Below are 20,883 nucleotides of genomic sequence, written 5' to 3'. Positions count from 1 at the left end.
TTAACTCTTAGATTTTGTTCTGTCCGTTATTATTCACCAGTAAATCTTATTTAGAACTTGTCAATCCTAACGAATAGCTCCATGTGACCTCCAGATGTCAGAATCCGCTGATAGTGACAGTTCATTCAACTGCCCTATTAAAAGCCAAAGCTAATTTTGAATTAAAATTACAAATACAAAATGATCTACAAGTGAACCTCTGCAGGTTTGAAAGAAATCTTTGCTGAAATACTAACTTTGTGGTACATAAAATGGACCTGAACAGTGAAAATTTTGCCTTCGAAGAAGATGATGAGGCAAATATAATTAAACAAACCCTCAGCAGTCACATCTCATCTCTATTCTTGTTGTTCCCTCTCTAGGATGGTCTCTCCCTAGAGCAAGTGATTCAGCTCACAGAAGAGGCCTGGCTCAATGAGAAATTTGCTCCAGAAATCCTTCCACACAAGTCTGAAATTGTTGACCTGCTTCTTGGACAGATCAGCTACATGGAAGAGCGACTGCAGCAGCTCCAAAGTACAGACTTCAAAAAAGCCATCCACCAAATGGAAGTAGATAGGTATAAATACCATATTTGGACGGCAATGCAAAGTCTTGCTTAGACTGAGGTTTTTAGTAACAAGCTACTTACGTTTGCGGCTGGAGAAAATTGAAACCTTTTGCACGCATACCTTGCAGCAGGAACGGCACAGAGCTGATAAAGGTGAAGACATGTATTTGAGTCAGAATGAACTGGAGTTTGCCCAGGAACATGAACAGAGTAAGCTAGTTTCTTTAGTTTTTTGTAATGCTAAGGGAGTAATAAGAGCAATTAATATATAAATAAAATAATTTATGTATACAAACATAAATAATAGCAATTGCCATAAATTATTTAAAGATATGAAAGATCACTTGGAGTCTGTAATGAGTTTTTGTCCCAATGTAATGGATACAGAGACTCCAGAGGTCTGCCCAAATGTACACAGCATGGTGTTCTTGAAGTCGAAAAGGGATATTGAAGGCGTCGCAATTGATGATGGCGATGGCGACAACAACGATTTGATCGATTTAACCAGTGGTTCTCAAATTTTAATAAGTTATAATAGTGTTGCAAGATTGGTTAAAGACGGAGATGTGCATCTTATTTAGTTTTTGGTTGATAAAGGAAAATAAAAATGTGAATTTTTTTTATTAAATTGTTTCAATAAACTTGTCAATACAAAAACAAATAATAGCAAAGATATTTGTGAGAGAGAAATAATTGATTAATTCCTTAACACTAAGTTGCAGTATATTATAAAATCCTGACTACGAAAATCATTCGGTGTTTATTTGGAATAAGGGAACAAGTAGAGTTGCTGGCGTATTCCAAACGTGCACAGAATTGTTATTAGTACCTACAAATATGTAGGATCTAGTCCAAAAATAAGTTAATACTTACAAAAGCTATATTATAAACCTAATTAAATCCAAGGAAATAGTTCAGTGTGCGTATATAGTTTGTTATGTAGTTAAATTTTCACCATGATACATCATACAAACATCTGGAAAATTCATTTTTCAAATAATTATATGCTGATACCACAGTTTATCACGCATTCATTCATCAGTTGCAGAATAGTTTGACTATAATAACACATTTTCTATTCCATAGTATCTAGCTATAATTATCACTTTACTGGCTTATTTGTACTAGACAAGACATACTATTATACATGCGGCCAGCTTCATATGCTTAAAACTAATATATCACATCCTACAACATCAAAGATAGAAGGGAGCCGCTCCCGCTTTTTGGTTTTAAGTATATTGCTTCCATTTCTTCGATTGCCTGGTGTCTTATTTTTATTTAGAATTTACCAGGGTAATCGTTACAATACATAATGACTAAAAGCAAAACACAGCCTCGTTTAACAGAGAATGATTCATACTTTTGAGGCTCACCCTGGCATTTTGTCTACAATAAGTTATCCCCGACTAGATAATTTGATAAGCTGGAGCCCTGTCAATAGGTTAAAACGCAGCACACCCTGTATATCGAAACATTAATACTGAATGAGGCACACCGCACACGACTAATTATTTCGTAATTACTCGCCATACGGTGTGAAAATGTTATGTTAAAAAAAAATCATTTTTATCAATTTACAGAGTCGTTCCGCGCTCAAATCTAGAGAGAAGCATCATCTGATGGCGGAGCATTTATTATCGCCGATTCCGTTTGGGGTTTCTGCGGGGATCTTGTGAAGATGCGTTGAGACGTTCGTTTGTCAAATCTATCCTGTTTTTGATAGTGGATTATTAAAACGATTAAACGCTAATAATTGTAACAATTAAGATCAAGTATTTACCTCAGCCTCTTTGCTCTGAAGGAATCTTCTTTCCTCGTCGTCTAGCACTCTGAAGTTTGACGGAATGACACTTTTCACCGGGCTATCATCTGGCTGATCCAAGTTTTTGACGCTTTGGCGCAATCTGAAATCATATATTCAGTGTTTTTGTTCTTGTAAATAACTAATGTAAACAAGAATTTGGTGTGAAATGGAGCTCTATTAGCTGAGATATTAATTTCATGGTAAAGTTGCCAGGGCTTCTGCAAGTAGGTCATCAATAATCGTTTTACTCTTGCTGAGTGCTACTGTAATTGTAGTTTAACGATGATACTTAAATACATGTTATACGCATTTCTTCACATTATTACGGTATATTTTAGCATTTTTTGTACACGCGCGTTTTTTGCCAGGTTTAACCACAATTGAATCGGTGGATGCCGAATGTCTTGCTAAAAAGGCGACGGCGGTCGTCTTCATTAGACCGGAGCCAACCCTGGAATGTCCAAGGAAAGCCATCATCCAGAAGGACGCCGAACACTCCGAATATTACTGGAATAGTTGGAGTTTGTCTTACAAGGAGTTTTTGCCGTGAGCAAACGTCAGGAGCCACAATGTTCTCAAACATTAACATAGTTCAGTTATACTTACAGGCACCTTAATGCCCCAGTGTTGTTGATCCGATAGAAGTCTAATAAACTGTGAACGTCGTAGAAAGCCAAAATGTAATCCAGGGTAGCAACGTACACTTTGGTGTCCGAAATGCTGTCGATATACGTCGTGGCCGAAATGTACCTGTGGTATATTCGATTTCTGCTTAAATAGGATATGATCGGATTGTTCCTGGTGGAGCTGTCTCGGAGTAACCATGTTCTAAAATTTGTTAAATAATTACATGTAATCCGTGATTATGAAGGGAAAACTTACCCGTCAATACCTATAGCTCGAATCAAAGTTTCCGCTTCTACCCGCGTAATTTTCTTGTGATAATACTTCTGAGTCAGATGTTTGCCATGATTCAGAGCATTTGGAGGGCACAGTTCGTACCGTGGGAAGCGTTCAGATGATTTGCTAGAGGTGTGCAAAGCTTCGAAATGCTCGTCTAAGATAATCTCACCATGGCCTTTGCTGAAATTCATGGGCAGGTAAACGCCCTAGAATAAACAAGAAAAAATTCAGGAAGATTCCAAATGTGACGGAAGAAAAACATTTGTTGAGGACCCCCCATGGACAACGCCGGGGAAGTTTTGTGGAGTAGTGGGAATATTAATGAGGGATTAATGCACTTGTTCGTGAGGTGACTAGAACACCTCAGATTATGCTTGAATGTAATTAGGCGGACGCTCGGTTGCACCCACCAGGAAAAGAAAACGAGGGGGGCACATCACGATGGCCCCCCCCCACGGGTATTCCCGCCTGATACTTACATCGGACCAGTCGGAGATGCTGGAATCGCTCGAGGACTGTTTCTCCCCCATCCCCTCAAATTGAATTTTTTCTTTGCACTTTTTGAAGGGGGGCACATTCCCCATTGTTCTGTTAACGTCCTTTTTCAGCTTACTCGCTATCGCTTTAAAACATCCCATTTTTCACCTCGTCCCGCATCTGGCATAATACAGAAACCTACACTGGACAGGGGGGGGCCGACGATTGGGGAGCGCTCTCGCCATTTTCGCACCTACATCGGTGTAACAAAGACCTGCGGACTTTCGATCGCGCGGCACGGGCAAGCGCAGTGCAGCAGGAACTGCAAACCACCTCCAAGTCGGTTGCCAACTGATTTCGCGACCGGCGATCCACATTAACGCGATACGGCAAATGAAAACGCTCCTGCGCGTTGCGCACTCGACGACGTTGCCTCACTTAACAAACGTTCAGTTGCCTTAAGGAAACCCGGTTTTGATGTCATCCAACTCGATTAAATTATAATATTCTTCTAACCATCTCGGTACCAGGGAGAAACGATACGACGAAGTTCCACACTTTCGGCCTTCAGTGACCCCTCACAAGCGTCATTTTTTTTTTTTTGAAAAACTGCGCCCCGCAGGGTCTGCGACTTGAGTCTTAGGACCGGCCAAAGTTTCTGAACTATCCAGAACGCGAAAGTCCAGGTGTTTCGGTGCCGGGGAGGTCGACACCGAATCGCGAATTTTTCGTTATCCTAAACAAGTCAACATTGCTACTTGCGAGAAATCTCAAATTTAATAAAGTAAATATTATTAATGACTATTAAATAATATTTCACAAACTCATGCCAAAAATTATGGGACAAAGTTCGGCTTCAAATAAGACGACAGTTTAATGTATATTATTACGCATGGAACACGCTTTTGGATAAGATCCTTCAAGCGACTGACGCAATTTGTCATCTTACGAAACAGCAATTACGCGGATATATTACTGACAGTGCAAGAAAATGCATTAGGCAGTAACAAATCTGACAACGCTGCGCAACCCAATAATAATAATTATTATTATTAATTATGGACACGAATAGTTCCCAAGAAAACTTCAACTTTCTCAACCAGCTGTTAATTTTTTTTTCTCGATGGAACAATCAGTTTTACTCGAGGTCAGTGCAATTACGCAATTGGACACGAGGCACACAGCCCGGCCCTGGCATTGTCTAGCTATGGGAGCAGGGCAAAAATCGAATAAGTTTTTCTGAATTTGAATAACACTTCTGTCCAAAGAGCAGTGCTGTTGTCAGGCCAGCGAAAGAGATCCTAACTGCCACTAGAACCTTCATCACTGCAACCGCACAAATTCATTTCGGCAATGGCGCTAATGCCTCTAAACATTGTAAACAAACTCGTACAAATTGCAGTCTGCATCGTTTACATTTGTCTGAAAAGTTTACATTGGTTTATGGAAAAAAAAAACTGTTTGTTTACGTCAAAGTTAATCTGGGCTAACCGCATCTCGCATTAAAGAGCTTTTAATATCCGTTTGATAACGCTAAATAATGCAATATGGAAATATTCGAGTCGTTATTATGGGTCAGGACCAAGGTGATTATGATTGACTAAGGCAAAAATCGTCAGCTTGCCAAACGCGCGTGATGTTGCCCAGAAAAGTCCATTGTCCGCGACTTGTATACATTAAATATGGGTAAAATATTGCATTCCCAATGCCTACGTCGCCATAAAATTTAATGACATTGCGCCACCTCGTTTTATACCATAATTTAATTATTACTTACCAGTGGCGGAACTTCAATTCATTAAACTCAAATAAATGGTTACCATTGAAATGTTCCCCAATATTTTCAGGTGCTCTACTGGCGCTGACCGGCACCTTAAAACGCGCAAATCTAAAAAATGTTGTACAAACGCCACTGACTTTGGCCGCAAAACTCACTAAAATGTATACAAAAGATTGCATCAGGAAATTTCACATGAATTGATAATGATTTACCGTACGTGCAATTACACTGTAAATTACGGGAGGCTAATTATCGATATCCACAATTTGCATACCATTTGAATTATTAATGTTGAGAGCGAAGAAACCATTCCCGGACTCTTCAAATGCAGTTTTCATGTCATTTATTTAATTAGGATTACGTAGGCACCTACTTCAGATCACCATAATTTGCTGGCACATATGCAAAGTCCCGTTGCTTGACATTCAGGAATCTTTTTCTACTAAAATGTGGCCAAGAGGTCCACATCTATCTTTCAGAAAATCTCATTTTGACGCTGAAAAAAATAATCTCCTAAGTCTGCATAAGAATTTCCAACTCTGAAAAATTCTTTAAGACGGCAATCAGCCCGGGGACGGCAACACGGCATCATTCTTTTGTTTCAACCGCCATCAGGCAATTCTATTAACATGACGTCATACAGCTGCCAGGCAAACTGTGTGCCGAGTTGTCAAGTTGCACTAAAAGTCTCGTCAAATTTCGGACGCGGAAACATTTTCCGAAGGACGGCACAGCCATAAAATGGCGCCGAATTAGGCCCTTTTAATGGGCCCTTCGCTGAGCTATGTACGTCCTTTACATGAAGCTTCATACGCCTCCTCTATTATTCAACATTTTTTTTTGTTCGGAACTTCCAGACCTCTCCACCAGGCAATGACGCTCCCATGCGGCAAATGAACCTGTTAGTTTTTTTGGTTTTGATGACCCCAGACGGAAGTAGTCCTCTTCAGATTCGGACTTATAGGCTTAGGTAGGAACGACTCAAAAAAATATTCGTTGGGAATACCGCACCAATTTAGTTCAGCTGCAAGTTGACTGATACGGGGATGGGGATAATAACGAATGCGATTTAAATATGGAACTGCATCGGATGGAGCGCTTAGGGTGCATCTAGGGTCAAACACGTGTTGCCAAGGCTAACAGTGGGGTACGAAACAATTGTTACCTCAGTATAACATCGCTAACTTACCTGAAGATCAAGGTTTTCGTGGGCCCTATCCACTGCCCTGAAATCGGCCGCATCGGCTAAATGCATCGCATAGGCTTGCTTGACAAAATGGCCGTGCTGTAAAAGAAAGTCAAATCAAAAGTCCGTCCCTGGAACAAAATTTTTGAAATCAATTCCATATTTTAACGACTTCGATTTTTCGAGCCTACGGCCTCTGTGCACATCAACTTCAGCCTGCATGGTCAATTCGGTTGAAAAATTACAAAATGCTGCTGTAAACTGATTGGTGCGCACTGGTGCGGATTTCCGAATCCGCCATTGCTGCATATTCATGAAATTCTTGTGTATGCATCATTCTGACGTACTTCGAAAACCAGAGTGGTCAAAAAAACGTTTAGACACAACAGGGAGAGGTCTGAATAGGGTTAAACATACAGAAACTCTTTTTGGTTTCTGGGGACGGATTATTTGGTTTCCGCGAAAGTTACCCGACTCGACGGACGTCAAATTTTTACGATCGCTCATAAAGTCGGGCCGTTAAAGAGCGGAATTTATGAATTTCCATCGGTGTCGAATGCTGTTCAGGGACGTCCAAAAACTTACACAAAGAAGAGTTATATTTGCACAAGTTCATAAGAATGGTGGAAACGTATCAATTTCAAGATTAGTGTTAAAATTTTATTACTCGCAAAAAACTCTTCTGCAGATCACTGTTGAAAACGAGAATTCAGGACGTTTCATTATAAGTTTTTTTGCAAATTTTCTGAATCCGGCCCTGAACTTCCATTGTTCAACTCACGTTGAAATGGCATAAAACTCTGATGGAAATTATGATAACTGGTCGAGTCGGGCAGTAAATCCGAGTTTATTGACGCTGTCACGACTTCAAAATCTTACCTTGGCCATACTCAGGGCGGTAACCCACATTTCTCTCCCTCTGCGCCCGGGCATAAGCTCTTGATCCTGTACGAATTTCGGTTCAGGCTTAATTACGGGACAGAATGCCATCTTTATCATGTTCTTGTGCTGTCCGTTGACGTTTCGCAGATATAGCCCGCCTATGTGGGGCGCGTTGTAGTGAAACCGTATTTTGGGGGAGCTGTTGTAAACGATGAAGTCGGATACTGGACCGATCAGCTCCAGAGTTTTGATGTCGTTCTTCTTGTTCTCTTTCAGCTGAAATTATTAGATCTATTTAATGAAGGGATGCACCATGCAGGCGGGGGCATATAATTTCCACAGCGGGTCCCGGGGCACCTCGGGCTCGGCGTTTTATTAAAATTGCAGCTTTGAATCGGACACCATTTTCATTAAGTGCACGCCATGTTTGACTTGGGGAATTTCGTATGGCGGACGGCGGGCAGACGCGTTTTCAATTATTCAGTGTTGGAAAATGTCTTTCAAAGGTTAATATTTGATGAGGGATGCTCAGTGAGGCGCTACTTTGAGGTTCCGGTCGAAAGATTTTAGGAAACGCCGCAAAGGTCGAAAGAGTTGGGAAGTTTGGGTCGTGTTATATCATTTTTAAACACTGAGGAAAACTGCAACCTCACTAGAACGTCGAGAGATGATGAGGAAATTTGATTTTATCATCTAACAGGGGAGGAAATCTCGGCCGGTCAAGCTCGCCGACTACTTCATCAATCGCAGGCCTTCGGGAATGAGCTGGACGAGCATTGTTCGCCCTAAATGAGAAAGCATGCGGGAGTACCTCGAGAAGCAGTACTATCCACGTCACACCCACTTAGGACAGGAGACCTGCAACTGACATTTAATGCGGATAATACGGCGATAGTGACGAAATCCTGCAATGGGAGGAGGCTAATTGGGTACCTTCAGGGGGACAGCGCTGGAAAAATGGTTCTCCAAGTGGAAGAGTGACGCTTAGTCAATCGTCTTCAAATGGCAGGGAAAATCAAGATCAAGGATGAAGTGGAAATGAGCCATGGGGAAACGCGGGGATATCTGACGGACATTATAAGAGATCATGCAGGTAAGCTGATGGGGAGGGCTATTCCGTACAAGACATCAGCGCTTGGACAACAGATGACCTGGAGATGCACCCACCCAGGACCGGCAACGAAGAAGAGATATTCCACAAACCACTGTTGAAAGAAAGACCTCAAAACTGCCCCTCTTAGTCGATTTGCCATGTTTTTGGACCTGGATATTATTTCTCGAATGATCTCCGAAACCATCGTTGTTAATTCTGGCTGGAAAATACATTTTGTGGGACACTCAGCTGCGAAGAAAGGCCCGTTAAATGTCATTATAAAATACAGGGTACATAAAATGCCACCAACTGACCCGGTTACGAATTTATTAGTTTGCCTCGAGTCGCCTTATATACACGGTCGATTATCCGAATGTTATTTTCAGAAAGCGGAGCCATTAAACGAAGTCCCCGTATTCTTCTGCACGTATCGAAAATAATAATAAACGAAATTCTATTTGAAGTCCCATGGATCAAAGCGATCTAATAAAAGCGGTTCCTGGGAAACCGCCATCAAAGGCATTTATCGCTGGATCGGAAAATTATTTAGCCCAATTTTGGAAAGGAAGCAACAGCGCCAAGCAGCTATTATAGGCCTAATGCTAGAGCCACAGGAAAGTCCCTTTCACAGCCTGGAAAGGCATTTATTTATACCGACTCAATTGCCCCCTATTTACCGTTAACAGCTTTTTGTATAATTCGACTTTCGTCGGAACAGTAGTTTTTCCACATTTGGTTCATATCGACCCGCAAAACCTGAAAGCCGAGCAATGTTTGTTTGCCATGGCTAAAAGCCATTTAGTGGAATGGTTTTCTGTTTCTGCTTTTTGTTTTTTTCCTGGTTATTCCGTTTATTTGGGGCGTTTTAAAATGGGGGATGAGGGAGGTATTTTTGGCGCGGACAATTAAATCCTCAATATATGCTGCTTTTACCCTTTCGGGCTCGAGCACGCCTCGAGCCACACACACACACACACACATGCACGCACACAGGCACACACACATCGCTCTTCCTGGGACACGAGGGGTCAAAACTTCCGCGGGGATTGCGACCCCCTCGCTAAGTTGCCCACACTTTCCTCTTTCATTTTCAAACTGCTAATCTCTCGAAGTCAATTAACTAATAATCGCCCGGTTTACTGTTTATACGCCAAGATTAATTATTGTCCTGATTTATGACACTGCCGCAGATATCATCGCTTTTCCAAGTTTAATTACGTAGACATGTCCTGGGGGCCGGACGCGGGAGGAGCGTGTAAGTTAATTTAAAGTTCTTTTCGAAGAGCAGAAAGTTCGCGTCGAGACGTTCGAAAAGTTGCCTTAATTTTAAATTTACGGCCTTGTTGTCTTCTGCCACTAATTCCAGCGAATTAACCTTCTTTCTTGGGGCTCCACGATTAAAAGTCGCTACTTCAGCGAATTATCTCTGCTAGAAAAGGCATTCGAAGTTTGACAAACGGTCTAAGTAGGAAATCTCGGCCCGCCACCCCTATGTAACTGGCTACGCGTTTCAGAATTTGCCCCGTTCCCTTTCGAAGGGAAACTTTAAGACACGATAAAATATGCAAAGTTTCACGTATCCGATTATCCCGTGACCATTATTCTTATGTAGCGAAGGCCATAAACTGAAAATCGATGATAAGAAACGGGCCTCCCGGGAAATCAGCCGCCTTTTTCCTATTTTTCTTCGGTGAGTTTCACGGAAATTTGCGGTGGGAAAACTGCGCCACATAACTCACTTCTGACCGTTACCTAACCGTCTAGCCAACGGCGTGTGTCCCGGTAAATTTCCCCATGATTGCAGTAAGTACTCAAATTATCCGATATTTTCGCAATTAAGTACCAACCAAGGCAGCGGCAATCATTGTTACCTTAAACTGATATTAAGTGCACATTTTTATGCATATTTAGTGCGGCTGTCAAGAATGCGCTCGTGCATAATTCATTGCACATTTAAAAACTTGCTTGGGAACCGTTCCAAATGGCGCTTCACTTTCTCAAGTCCGGACCTACATGATCATCAGTGATGTCACCGACTCATCGGGAACTCACCGATCGGAAGAGACCTGGGAACTTCACCAACGGCCAAAAGAACGTCAAGATTTTCGCGTAACTCACGACAACCTTGAGGCCCAAACGAAGCAAACACTTTGTAAACGGGTTGCGGGGGAGTGATGATGCGCCACCACGACCAGAATACCGGGGATTTCGCACCAGAAATTCACACGTAATTTCATTTCGCGTGTTATGAAATATTTAAATTCACCGTTCCGCGAGCATAGAATTTGAGACAGAAGCTAAAAACTGAAAGTTCCCATATCGATTTCAGTGATGAATTCATCGTGTCACTCAGATCACTTTCAATAAGTAATTATACGATCCGTTCCAATGGAAAGATGCGTTTGGCGTCATTTCAGAATTTGACAATAAGGCATTCCTTTTGATAGGCAGAAATCCGGCGTCGCCCACATTTGACAGTCCTCGTAGAGGGCATAAAACATACAAAAAAGTTGCGGTGTTGCCGTCCACCGACCAACAATCAGCCTCTTTGGAAATTTCACATTACAGCAGAGGCGCGATGACATAAGCAATGTGTACGCGAGATGACGTAAGCAATGTGTAGGCTCGGTGACGCAAACAGTTCTTGGCGACACAGAAAATGAAGATAACAGGAAAAACAAAGAATTCGCGCTAATTAAAAAATTTTAATATCCCTGCTGATCGTGATTGATCAAAAACCGCTCGAATGACTAGCAGTATATTCCTGAAATCGTTCCGCAAGCGCTTTGTCCCCGAGGAATGGCAATGAATTTGTAATCACAAATGTTCTAAATATTCATGATTTGATGATTATTTAATTTTTAGATGAAAAATTTACTATAAGCAGAAGCTTCCAATAAAAGCGTTGCCAATATTAGAAAATGTATTGTACAGGGTGTTCGGATTTGGAGAGTTTTGATAGGAAAATCCCATTTTCCCGCCAGATAGGGAAAAACTGGCATACATGTCAGGAGTTCTATTTTTGAGAAAATGTTAATGGCGAAAACCGTATTTCGATATCTTTCCACGGTGCTAGATGGCGTTTTTTAAATTTCGGCCATTTACAAAATTCCTCAAATTTTTTTTGTTTATGATAATATTCAAGTAAAACAAAAATATTCTTAAGGCATTTTTTCGATGTGGTTCCAGTGGCGTGATTAGTTTTTTGCCACAGCGTATAACTTTTTTATTTTAAACGAAAATCGCCGTCGACTATAAGTTCAAAAAAATGTCAATTTTAAACTATTTTCAATTATGTAAGTGTGTGTATAATTATTTTCAAAAATAATCCTCAATTTCGTTATCTTCATTTAAATTGTAGTGTTATGGTCTACATTTTTTGCAGCTTACGTAATTCTGTAAATTATTTTTTTATAATTGCTTAAAAAGTCCTTTATCTGGTTGACGTCGCTCAGGATACGTATGAACGTATAACTCACGGGCAGCTTGTGAGTTTTCGTTTGACGATATGAAACGCTTTATCACGTCATATTTTTTATAGTTATCAATAATTTTTACTTGAAAAATCAGTACCGAGTCAACACTAAACATAAAAAACCTTGACGCAAAAATGAAAACTTATAAAATAAATAATTTTGCTTGGACAGCTGATACTGAAACCAGCTTTAACTTAAACACAAAAAGTCTAACACTTCAGTAATTATTGAAAATAACTATACATACTTACATAGTTGAAAATGGTTTAAAATAGACATTTTTTTTAAGTTATAGTCAACTGCGATGTTCATTTAAAATAAAAAAAGTTATGTCCGTTTTTGACAAAGCTCTACGCTGGAGCAAAAACCTAAGCACACCACTGTAATCACATCGAAAAAAGTACCTAAAGATTGTTTGTGTTTTACGTCAATATTGTCGTAAACAAAAACGTTATGGGAAATTTTGAAAATGGCCGAAACTTGAAAAACGCCCTTTGGCGCGGTGGACTGTAAAGATATCAAAATACTGTTTTCGCCATTAATACGTCCTCATAAATCGAATTTTTGCCACGTGTGCTAGTTTTTTCCTATCTAGCCGGGAAATGAGATTTTCCTATCAAAACACTCCAAATCCGAACACCCTGTACGTAGGACATAGACATGTATCGAAGGTTTTTGATTTATTAAAAATAGTAAATCCCCACATTGTCTGCAGTCCAGCTGATGTTAATTTATGGAACGAAAATAAGCAGATGATTTATGTTGATGAGGAAGAAAATATGGACAGTGAGGACGATGAGGAGGTTCCCATTTAAGTTAGAAGTGCGCAAGTTTTTAACCAAGCTTTAGATGGGACTGATAGGAAAGAAGTATCATACACGAATATTTTAATTCTTCGTAAATTACGGGGGCAGGCATTGGGAAAAAATGTAAAGCGCTAATTTGCGCAGACTAAAATTGGAAAGTATTTTTCTTCTAATTAAAAAATACTTATCGTTACTGGAATATCGGTTCATTTGGTTATAAGGGGTGTTCCACATTAAACTATGCACTATAAAAGGCACATAGAAATTTTCTACAAAAAGTAAAAAAAAATTTTATTGAATTAATATACAGGGTGTCCCACCGGGAACCGCCATTAGACGTTTCGAGAGAACTGTGAATAACAAAGTTTCGAAAATTTAGTGGTTTGGTAAAAGCCTTGGGGCGACTTCATCTAAAATAGTTTCAATGACGTCACACTTCCGGTTGTACCGGAAGTCAATACTTGCACGCTTGCTTGAAATAGAACATATATAACAACAACACATTAACTTGTAAAACGAAATTATCCAAAAGTTATGTAACTTTCAATTAGTAATTAAATGCGAACTTAGGTTGTTTTTCGACAGCGTTTCATAATACATGAAAATAATAATAGGGTTCAATTTAAAACATTTATGTTTCGGCTTTTTTTGATGTCCAAGTTGGCTCTATTTTTGTGGACACCCTATAAAAAATATAAGGCAACGCTCGGCAGGATACTAAAATAAGAACCTTCTACGGTATTGTGACCAAAAAGAGTTACAAAATACCTTTCCGTTTGTTAACAACTTACAATTCTGCGGATATCTGAGTCTGTAAAATCGATGTCATATTCGAATTTCTCGTCTCGAAAAACCCCTGAGTACTGAATTTTATCGAAATATTACCCTTACGCCCGAAAATATTTATGAAAAACCGAAAAGAAAAACTTTGACACCCTGTATCACGAAAACGAAGCAAGATGGGACATACGTTTAGTAAGATTTTCATCATAAAATGTGGCAAGGAATCACCCCTTGAAATGAATGCCTTCATTTAATAGACACCCTGTATGGTAGTCCAACGAAAGATTGTTTTCCTTTGATTAGAAAGTTTTTATTTGACTTTTAAAGTGTAAAGTGCTGAACATACATATGCATTGAATGTTTCTCCAATAAATCGTTTATTATTTAAATCACGTTCGCTAATATAAACATTTGAATATACACCACACTTGGGTTAAATTAGTTTACATTATCGAACGGCTGGTGCATATGTAAAATTGCCGAATTTTGCTGTTGCCCAAAAATCACTTACCCAATATAGCTTTGCTGAATCACCCCAGAACAACCCTGATAAAGACCCAAGAGACTCCTACAAGTCGACTTCCTGTCTCATTACTAATCTGTTGCCATTCGCGAAGTTGCAGTGCGACCTGCTATAACATCAGTAATCAGTCTAAAAATGCCCCGGCCGTCAGGACCGCCAGACTATGATCTGCTTGATTTTTTCCTGGGCGCGAGCTTTGAAGTTCTTTCTTTGTGCGGTCTTAATTATGAGTTGCGAATAATGTGTGACTTTGCTCTGACCGGACAGTACAGTTACTTTGTCTGGGCTTGAAGGAACGAGTTTAGATGCTTCGAGTACTTCATCTGTGCATAATGTTCGACTAGCCGAAAAAGTAGAGGAAAAAAAGAGGACGGCATTTTTGGACCGTCGGAGGCACAGGGGCGTGCAAAGGTCAGACGAAAGTTATAGATGCAGTCGTTACGTAACAGCTTTTTTTTCCTCGAAAATGAGGTGTAACTAAACAGTCAGCCTTGACGTCCGGCTTGCTGTAACGCAAATTACCCGCAATTTTTAAACTCGGTTCTTAACTTAAAGTGGGTGTTTTCACCGATGCCTTTTGTTCCCCCTTAGGGGGCTGGCTTATACAGGTCAGGTCTGAATTTTCGCACTACATCACGTATCGTGGCAAAATAAGGCTCACTCACACGATCGTCCACTGTCCTGACCTGTCCGAATACACTAACTAAACCGTCGGTTTGTTGCTAGGCAAACTGAATGGGGCGATTCAGGCCCTTGCGGGTATTATTCGTTGATCCTCAGCTGCGACAGCTGTCAGAGCCACGGCTTTAATTCCTCAAACATTTATTAGATAAACTCTATGGAGACTAAGAAGGCTTATTGCAGAAATAGTGAACATACTGCGCAAAAACTAAAAAAACTCTTTAATACCACGCAGTAATTTATTCCCTGGGTAATCGATATCGCCTTGCATGCATTATTAATGTTTAATTGTGTGCATGATTGATAGCGATATGATCGCTTGGGCTAGGCAATCCTGTGTGTCACATACATCATGAATGCTCCTAAATTTGCATGAAACACATCCAGACTCCCGATAAATATTCATATAGTTTAAATGCCGAAACGGGGCCTCATTCCTCTTTAAATCGCCCTAAATATTCGTGACATTATTGAAAACGCCAGTCGCGAACCCTGAGCTTCAACTGCCCTCCTGAAAAAAAAAAAGAACAAAAATCGAGAGATCTCTTATGACGTCCGGATTTCCATCACACATTTCGGGACAGTTTCGCACGACTAGTTGTAAGTCGTGTTGAGAAAGCGAATTACATTGTTACACTGAAAAAGATACATTGTTGCAGCTCGTAGATGCCCGATAAAAAAGGTGCAGTAAGCTTGCAATTTAACCAAATGACCGCTTTATTATTTATTACGGTACTTGTAATTGCGTGCCAACGGCGTTGGAGGTTTAGATTAAATACAAGTAAAAATTGTTGTTTCAGCGATTTCAATACAAACTCAAGTGAATTTTCTCTTTAGTCATTTCTCATCAGCGGTTCTCGTAACTCGCTCAAGGCACCTGGATTACATCGTGCTGCATGAGGACCACATGTGAACGTCAGCTGGCCCAAAGCCACGGCATCAATCAAGACGAGATGGAAAGTACTTGATTGCGAGCCAAGTACTGTTGGGCTTTTCTAACAAATTAACATGATTTTCAGTTGGGAAATTTTGGACGTCTTCACATTATTGGAGACGTGCCAATGGAATCGTAGAAGAACATTTGCTTGTAAATTAGAGGGCCATCTGATCGAACACGTTACGGAACCAGGTGGGCCTACGGGTTTCCCCTCGATCTTAATATTTAGAAGAGAGTGAAGAGGAATTATACGTTTTTTTAGCTCCAAAGTTTGAAAAAAAAAACGCAATAAAAAGGGATTCGTTAGATCTGTCCCATACATAAAAGGTAATGGTAAGTAAACTGTCATTAAACGGCGACAGGGCGGGGCTACCAAATTCCTCTTCAAGATTTACCTAAATGATCGTTTGAAATCACAAAGAAATGGTGAATGCGCAGGGGCAAAAAATATGATCCGTAAACTGTGATGTGATGGTGAAGGTGTAAAATAGTAACTAAATCCGTTAATGAGATTTGTCGAGAATCCGCTTTAAAACTGCGAAGAAACTCTAATTGGACTAAATATGCCGGAACGGTGAATCAGCAAATGAACAAAAATGATATACAATGAGTCATGAAATGGCAAAAGCGCGATGCAAATTAATTCCTCGTTGGGATTTATGTAAATTACTACGTGAAGCTGGGATGATGTGGCGAATACAAGACTTATAAAAAAATGACAAAATGGTGAATGTACTACAGCGGACTGGAATTGCTAAGGAAACCGGGATGATAGGGCGAAGGCGCAAGGCGAACAAATGTCTGATTAAGACTTATCTAAATTATATCTTAAAATTATGAAGACATGCTGAATATGCGACGTAGAAAATGTGACGAAATGTTGATTGTGCACGAGGAAATAAAAATTTCTTACGTAAACTGCCATGTGATCGCAAGAGGCGTTAAATAATCCCCTCGTTAAGATTTATCTAAATTATAGTTTACAATTGTGAATGCACGACGTTAAAAATATGACGAAATGGTGAAAGTGCGTGTAAACAAAAGTTGAAATGTAAATTGTGAAGCACGAAGTAAATAGGTTCATCGTTAAGATTTATCTAAATTATAATTTAAAATTTTGCAGGAATGACGAATGTGCTTGTAAAGGAATGGTACTTGAATCACAATGTGATAGACAAATTAAAAAGGGGGGTTCTGACAATTGAACCAAACTTTGAGGTAGGGAGTTACCAAGGAAAGCGGTGTAGCAATAGAGCGGGCATACAATATTCATTTAGTATACTGTGAAAATGTCAAATACGTCCTAATCGGCTAATGTAAATATGTAATAAATCTGTCATTTTCACAGCTTTTTTCATGAATATTAATATAAAATAGACTACATACATCAACCGAAGCTTCCAATAACAGATTATGTATTGTGATTAATACATAATGCGCATTTCGCACCGACCTTTCGTTTCCATTGACGCGTTAGTGTTGGTCAGTGCTGGTCTATTTACAGCCAAGATCGAAAGAGATAAATTTCCCTTGAAGTCGCCCTAATCGACCATATTTTCAGCCCGCCGCGTTTCTTGAACCGACTCCAAACTTCCTGATTTATCACCGTCGCGAACACGCCCCAATTTCGCGCCCAACTTCCCTTATCCCGTTTTACTGCAAGTATAACTTACCAGCCCTGCAAACTCGTCATGCTTCATGATGTAGCACAGAACCATATTTTCGTGAGTGTCAACAAAGTACAGCTTCCTGTTTCTCAAGAGCATGTACTTTTCGCCCCATTTGGCAAGTAGTCTCTCACCGGGCAGCTTCCGTACTTCATTGAGGGTCAGCTCCTGGTCGCCCTGCTTCACGAACACTGTTCCGCAGTAAGTTGGATTAACCAAGTCGTCATCGAGTTCTTCTTCACTGTCCGCCTCACTCGGTTCTGGGCTTTGTTCTATGTAGAACCTCGACGGCGGTCTATCATCAGATTCTGGAGTACTCACGTCCGCCTCTCGAGATGTGGAAGGCACCGGAACCGCGTACGGGAAAAAGGCGTCTTCTTCTTCTTCTGCAGAGTCGGTTTCTTTCTCTGGTGGGTCACGAACTCCCGGAAGTACCAACCTGGCACTGGTGGGACAATGTTGCGTGAAGTAAGGGTCGTCGATTAGGATGAAATTAGGGTCAACTTTGGGAGGCAATCGTGCGACGTCGTCTTGGGCTCCTTTTGGGTCTATGAAATATTGCTGAAACGAAAAAAAATTATTACAATGGGAAAAATGTGTTATTATAAAACTAGATATGGAGTGTCTGCATTCAAAAAATGATAATAAAAATGAGGTTTTTGGACGATAGAGGTACGAGTGAGTGAAGCTCAGCCGTGAGGATCTCGGTAAACGTAAAATATACGAGGTCGGTTAAATTGGGGCAAAGCTGTGCAATTTGGAGGTCAGGAATCCTCAAAAGAAATATACAAACAGTTTTCTCCATTCTTCTACTCACCGATTTCCGTGATAAAGTCGGGTACTTGTCTATATTTCTAATATAGGCGAAAGTGAAGTGATGGCCAGACCTCATGTTGCGGTGATGTACATCAAGTATCATTTCGTTTTCTTCAATAATGCGCTCTAGAACAAGCATTACATGAATGTGTTCGGCGTCACTAAATTACCGCCCTCAGACCTGCACCAAATTCGATCCAATGTTCAGATATTGAGAAGGTAGAGGAACTTAAATGCTTCACAGGGATACCGAGGGCTCTGATGACGGTGCGACAGTCCATGTCCTTGGTGACCAACAGCTGCTCGGACGAGTCCATTTCATGTGAGTGTAACAAAAAATTCATTACCATCTGTTGGGAAATACATGTATAGAGGGGTTGGTTTGGAGTGCGTTCTATGCCTTACCGACTCTTTTATTCTTTCGCTGAGTTCTATAGCGACTTCTTCTTCTTCGTCCAGCATACCGTAATCGCTCGGCATCCCTTGTGGTGTGCAGATCGAACAATCTTTGGGCTTGCGCGAGCATCGGTTTACTGTTCATTTAAGTAAGCACGGAATCAATTTTGTCCGTCGTAGAACTACTTAATATCTAATTATACTTACTTAAGCCGAGACCTGAAACAAGAAATTTTCTTAGTTGGTGCATACTGGAGCGAATTTAGTATAAACATCATAGAGATTACAGATTTGCGTCAGCTATCGAAATGCCATCAAATCAAAGGTTGCAGCAATGATCGGAGGCTCTATTTGACCACTGCCCTGTGAGGAATTTATCGCTTGATCAATTCAGCGCTTTTCTACCTGCCCCACCAGACGACTTGCAAAGTGGAAGTTAATCATCACCTGCATTGAAGCACTAAATGAAACACAACGGATAGCATGGTAATAAGCCGACGAAGGCCGCTGAACAAAATCAAATAAACTGTGACATATATTCTTGAATTGAGCTTTATTTTCTGATAATTGTTACTCTGCTATACCGTTAAATTACATATCTGAATAACTCTAAGCAACTGTGTGGGGTTTTAATGTGCACACGCACCTCTCTTACCTCTACCAGTAAACTGAGCACGGTCCCCGGGCAGCAAAGCGAAAAATGTGGCTTTCAGTGCTTGGCCCCATTTTCCTGTCCCGAACTTTTTTGGCATTGTCTTGTATTTCAGTCATTAATATCTTAATCACCGAACAAGCAGTAAAACCGTTGATCGCGAGGAAAATCACCAACGCGCGTTTGACCACGACCAACAAGAGACTGCATCAATGATTTGGGCTTTGCTTAAAACAACAGACTAATTAAGTTTCATTAGATCATTTAGACGTAGGCACTTCACCTGATTGGACGGGTCAATCCGATCATGATACATATACTTATAAGTTTATTAAAACTTTTATTAATCGAGGTCAAGGGTTTGGGATAAACGTACCAAGCGCCGATATTTACCAAGATTTCGTGCATAACGAAGCATCCTTAATTCATCTTTAATTGAACGAAATTTTACAGATTGAACGGAAATTAATGTAATTTCATAAAATGTGGCCATTGTAAGTACCGATGAAAAGGATTTGCAAGTAGAAGTTTACCTTTCGCGATTAGCATTCGGTGCATGCACCGGCCAGGGTCGGCCTTAGCAAGTCTGGCCCCTGGGCGAAATTTTTTATCACCGCCCCCCCATCCTCCAGAAAAAGAGCCGATCAGGAAAGTCTGCCGCCCAACCTCGCCCCTCCCCCATAAAGCTGGTACCGACACCGATCGAACATTGGAAATGTTCATTTCTATTTATATCTCAGACTGGTGAAATCGTACCTACATTTACTTTTCGTTTGCAAACCTGTATACAAAAAAACGTGAACTTTTTTCTGTATCCATTTACATTTGGATGTGCCAAAAATAGAGGCGCACAAGGTCAAGGCCCAATCAAAATTGGCTGATCAATAGCCTTGACAATAAAGTTACATGTTTTTTTCACATGAAACGGCCCCAAAAGGCCCAGCATTCCTGCATACAAAAGTATGCAACTTCTCCATATATGTAATTCGAGTAGTCGAAAAAGCAAATGAGCGAATACTTACCACAAATACCCATACGCCTTAAGGCGTCCTCCAAGCAGTTGAAATCCCTGACAGTGTCCTCTATTGGTGATGAACTGGCTGATTCGATCTCAATCATGACTGAATCCTGTCTCTCAATGGGCTGTTCCCTAATGGGAATAGGTTCCTGGATGCAGATTTCTTTTCGATAAGGTGATTTCTCGGTACTTTCCACGTCGTCTTTGGTGAGCCTTGTCGGTCGGCTTGGGGAATCATTCTTCCGTGGCGAAGCCTGAGCCTTGCTGCTGGTTGACGGACGGTCCTTTGAAGCCATTAAAAAGGTAAAACACAAAGTATACTAAACACTTAAAAGACAGAAAAGGTATGAAAACCTCTATGCAGCTACAATAGAAGGTAAGCTAGCTAGCACTTGAAAAATTTGCTCTTTTTGTTGGTGATTTTTTGCTGGAATGCTTGCCCCGAGAGGA

General features: G+C 40.5%; 2 protein-coding genes across 4 annotated transcripts; one reads left to right on the top strand and one right to left on the bottom strand.

Annotated features, from left to right (window-relative positions):
• Positions 1-23: 23 nt before the first annotated feature.
• Sld5 (DNA replication complex GINS protein Sld5) lies at positions 24-1,178 on the top strand. Its single transcript, XM_066287710.1, has 4 exons — positions 24-296; positions 363-559; positions 603-760; positions 881-1,178. The coding sequence occupies exons 1-4, from the start codon at positions 252-254 to the stop codon at positions 1,129-1,131; spliced, it is 651 nt and encodes a 216-aa protein (XP_066143807.1). The 5' UTR covers positions 24-251; the 3' UTR covers positions 1,132-1,178.
• On the bottom strand, positions 1,153-20,729 carry LOC136342144 (uncharacterized). Of its 3 annotated transcripts, none has more exons than XM_066287679.1 (12): positions 20,438-20,729; positions 18,971-18,982; positions 18,773-18,900; positions 18,549-18,717; positions 18,369-18,493; positions 17,558-18,112; positions 7,583-7,861; positions 6,707-6,802; positions 3,240-3,466; positions 2,964-3,185; positions 2,334-2,457; positions 1,153-2,263 (listed from the first exon to the last, which is right to left on the bottom strand). In XM_066287679.1, exons 1-12 carry the CDS (start codon positions 20,727-20,729, stop codon positions 2,153-2,155), a joined length of 2,340 nt encoding a protein of 779 aa, XP_066143776.1. In that variant the 3' UTR covers positions 1,153-2,152. The 3 variants fall into 3 exon arrangements, with proteins under 3 accessions (XP_066143776.1, XP_066143777.1, XP_066143778.1); XM_066287680.1 differs by lacking the exon at positions 20,438-20,729 and adding an exon at positions 19,410-19,545; XM_066287681.1 differs by lacking the exon at positions 20,438-20,729 and adding an exon at positions 19,419-19,541.
• Between the last annotated feature and the right edge of the window lie 154 nt (positions 20,730-20,883).

The sequence above is a fragment of the Euwallacea fornicatus genome, chromosome 11 (assembly GCF_040115645.1).
Source record: "Euwallacea fornicatus isolate EFF26 chromosome 11, ASM4011564v1, whole genome shotgun sequence".
In the NCBI taxonomy this organism is placed as follows: domain Eukaryota; kingdom Metazoa; phylum Arthropoda; class Insecta; order Coleoptera; family Curculionidae; genus Euwallacea; species Euwallacea fornicatus.
Note: the sequence above shows the minus strand (reverse complement) of the source record. Positions and strands in the feature narration are given on the sequence as shown.

Coding starts and splice junctions, on each gene's coding strand:
- Sld5 (XM_066287710.1), top strand. CDS start 252: ATGGACCTGAACAGTGAAAATTTTGCCTTCGAAGAAGATGATGAG. Junction 297..362: donor CCTTCGAAGAAGATGATGAG/GCAAATATAATT, acceptor TTCCCTCTCTAG/GATGGTCTCTCCCTAGAGCA. Junction 560..602: donor CACCAAATGGAAGTAGATAG/GTATAAATACCA, acceptor AGTCTTGCTTAG/ACTGAGGTTTTTAGTAACAA.
- LOC136342144 (XM_066287679.1), bottom strand. CDS start 20,729: ATGGCTTCAAAGGACCGTCCGTCAACCAGCAGCAAGGCTCAGGCTTCG. Junction 18,113..18,368: donor CGACTTTATCACGGAAATCG/GTGAGTAGAAGA, acceptor TTTTCGTTTCAG/CAATATTTCATAGACCCAAA. Junction 7,862..17,557: donor ATGACGAGTTTGCAGGGCTG/GTAAGTTATACT, acceptor TAATAATTTCAG/CTGAAAGAGAACAAGAAGAA.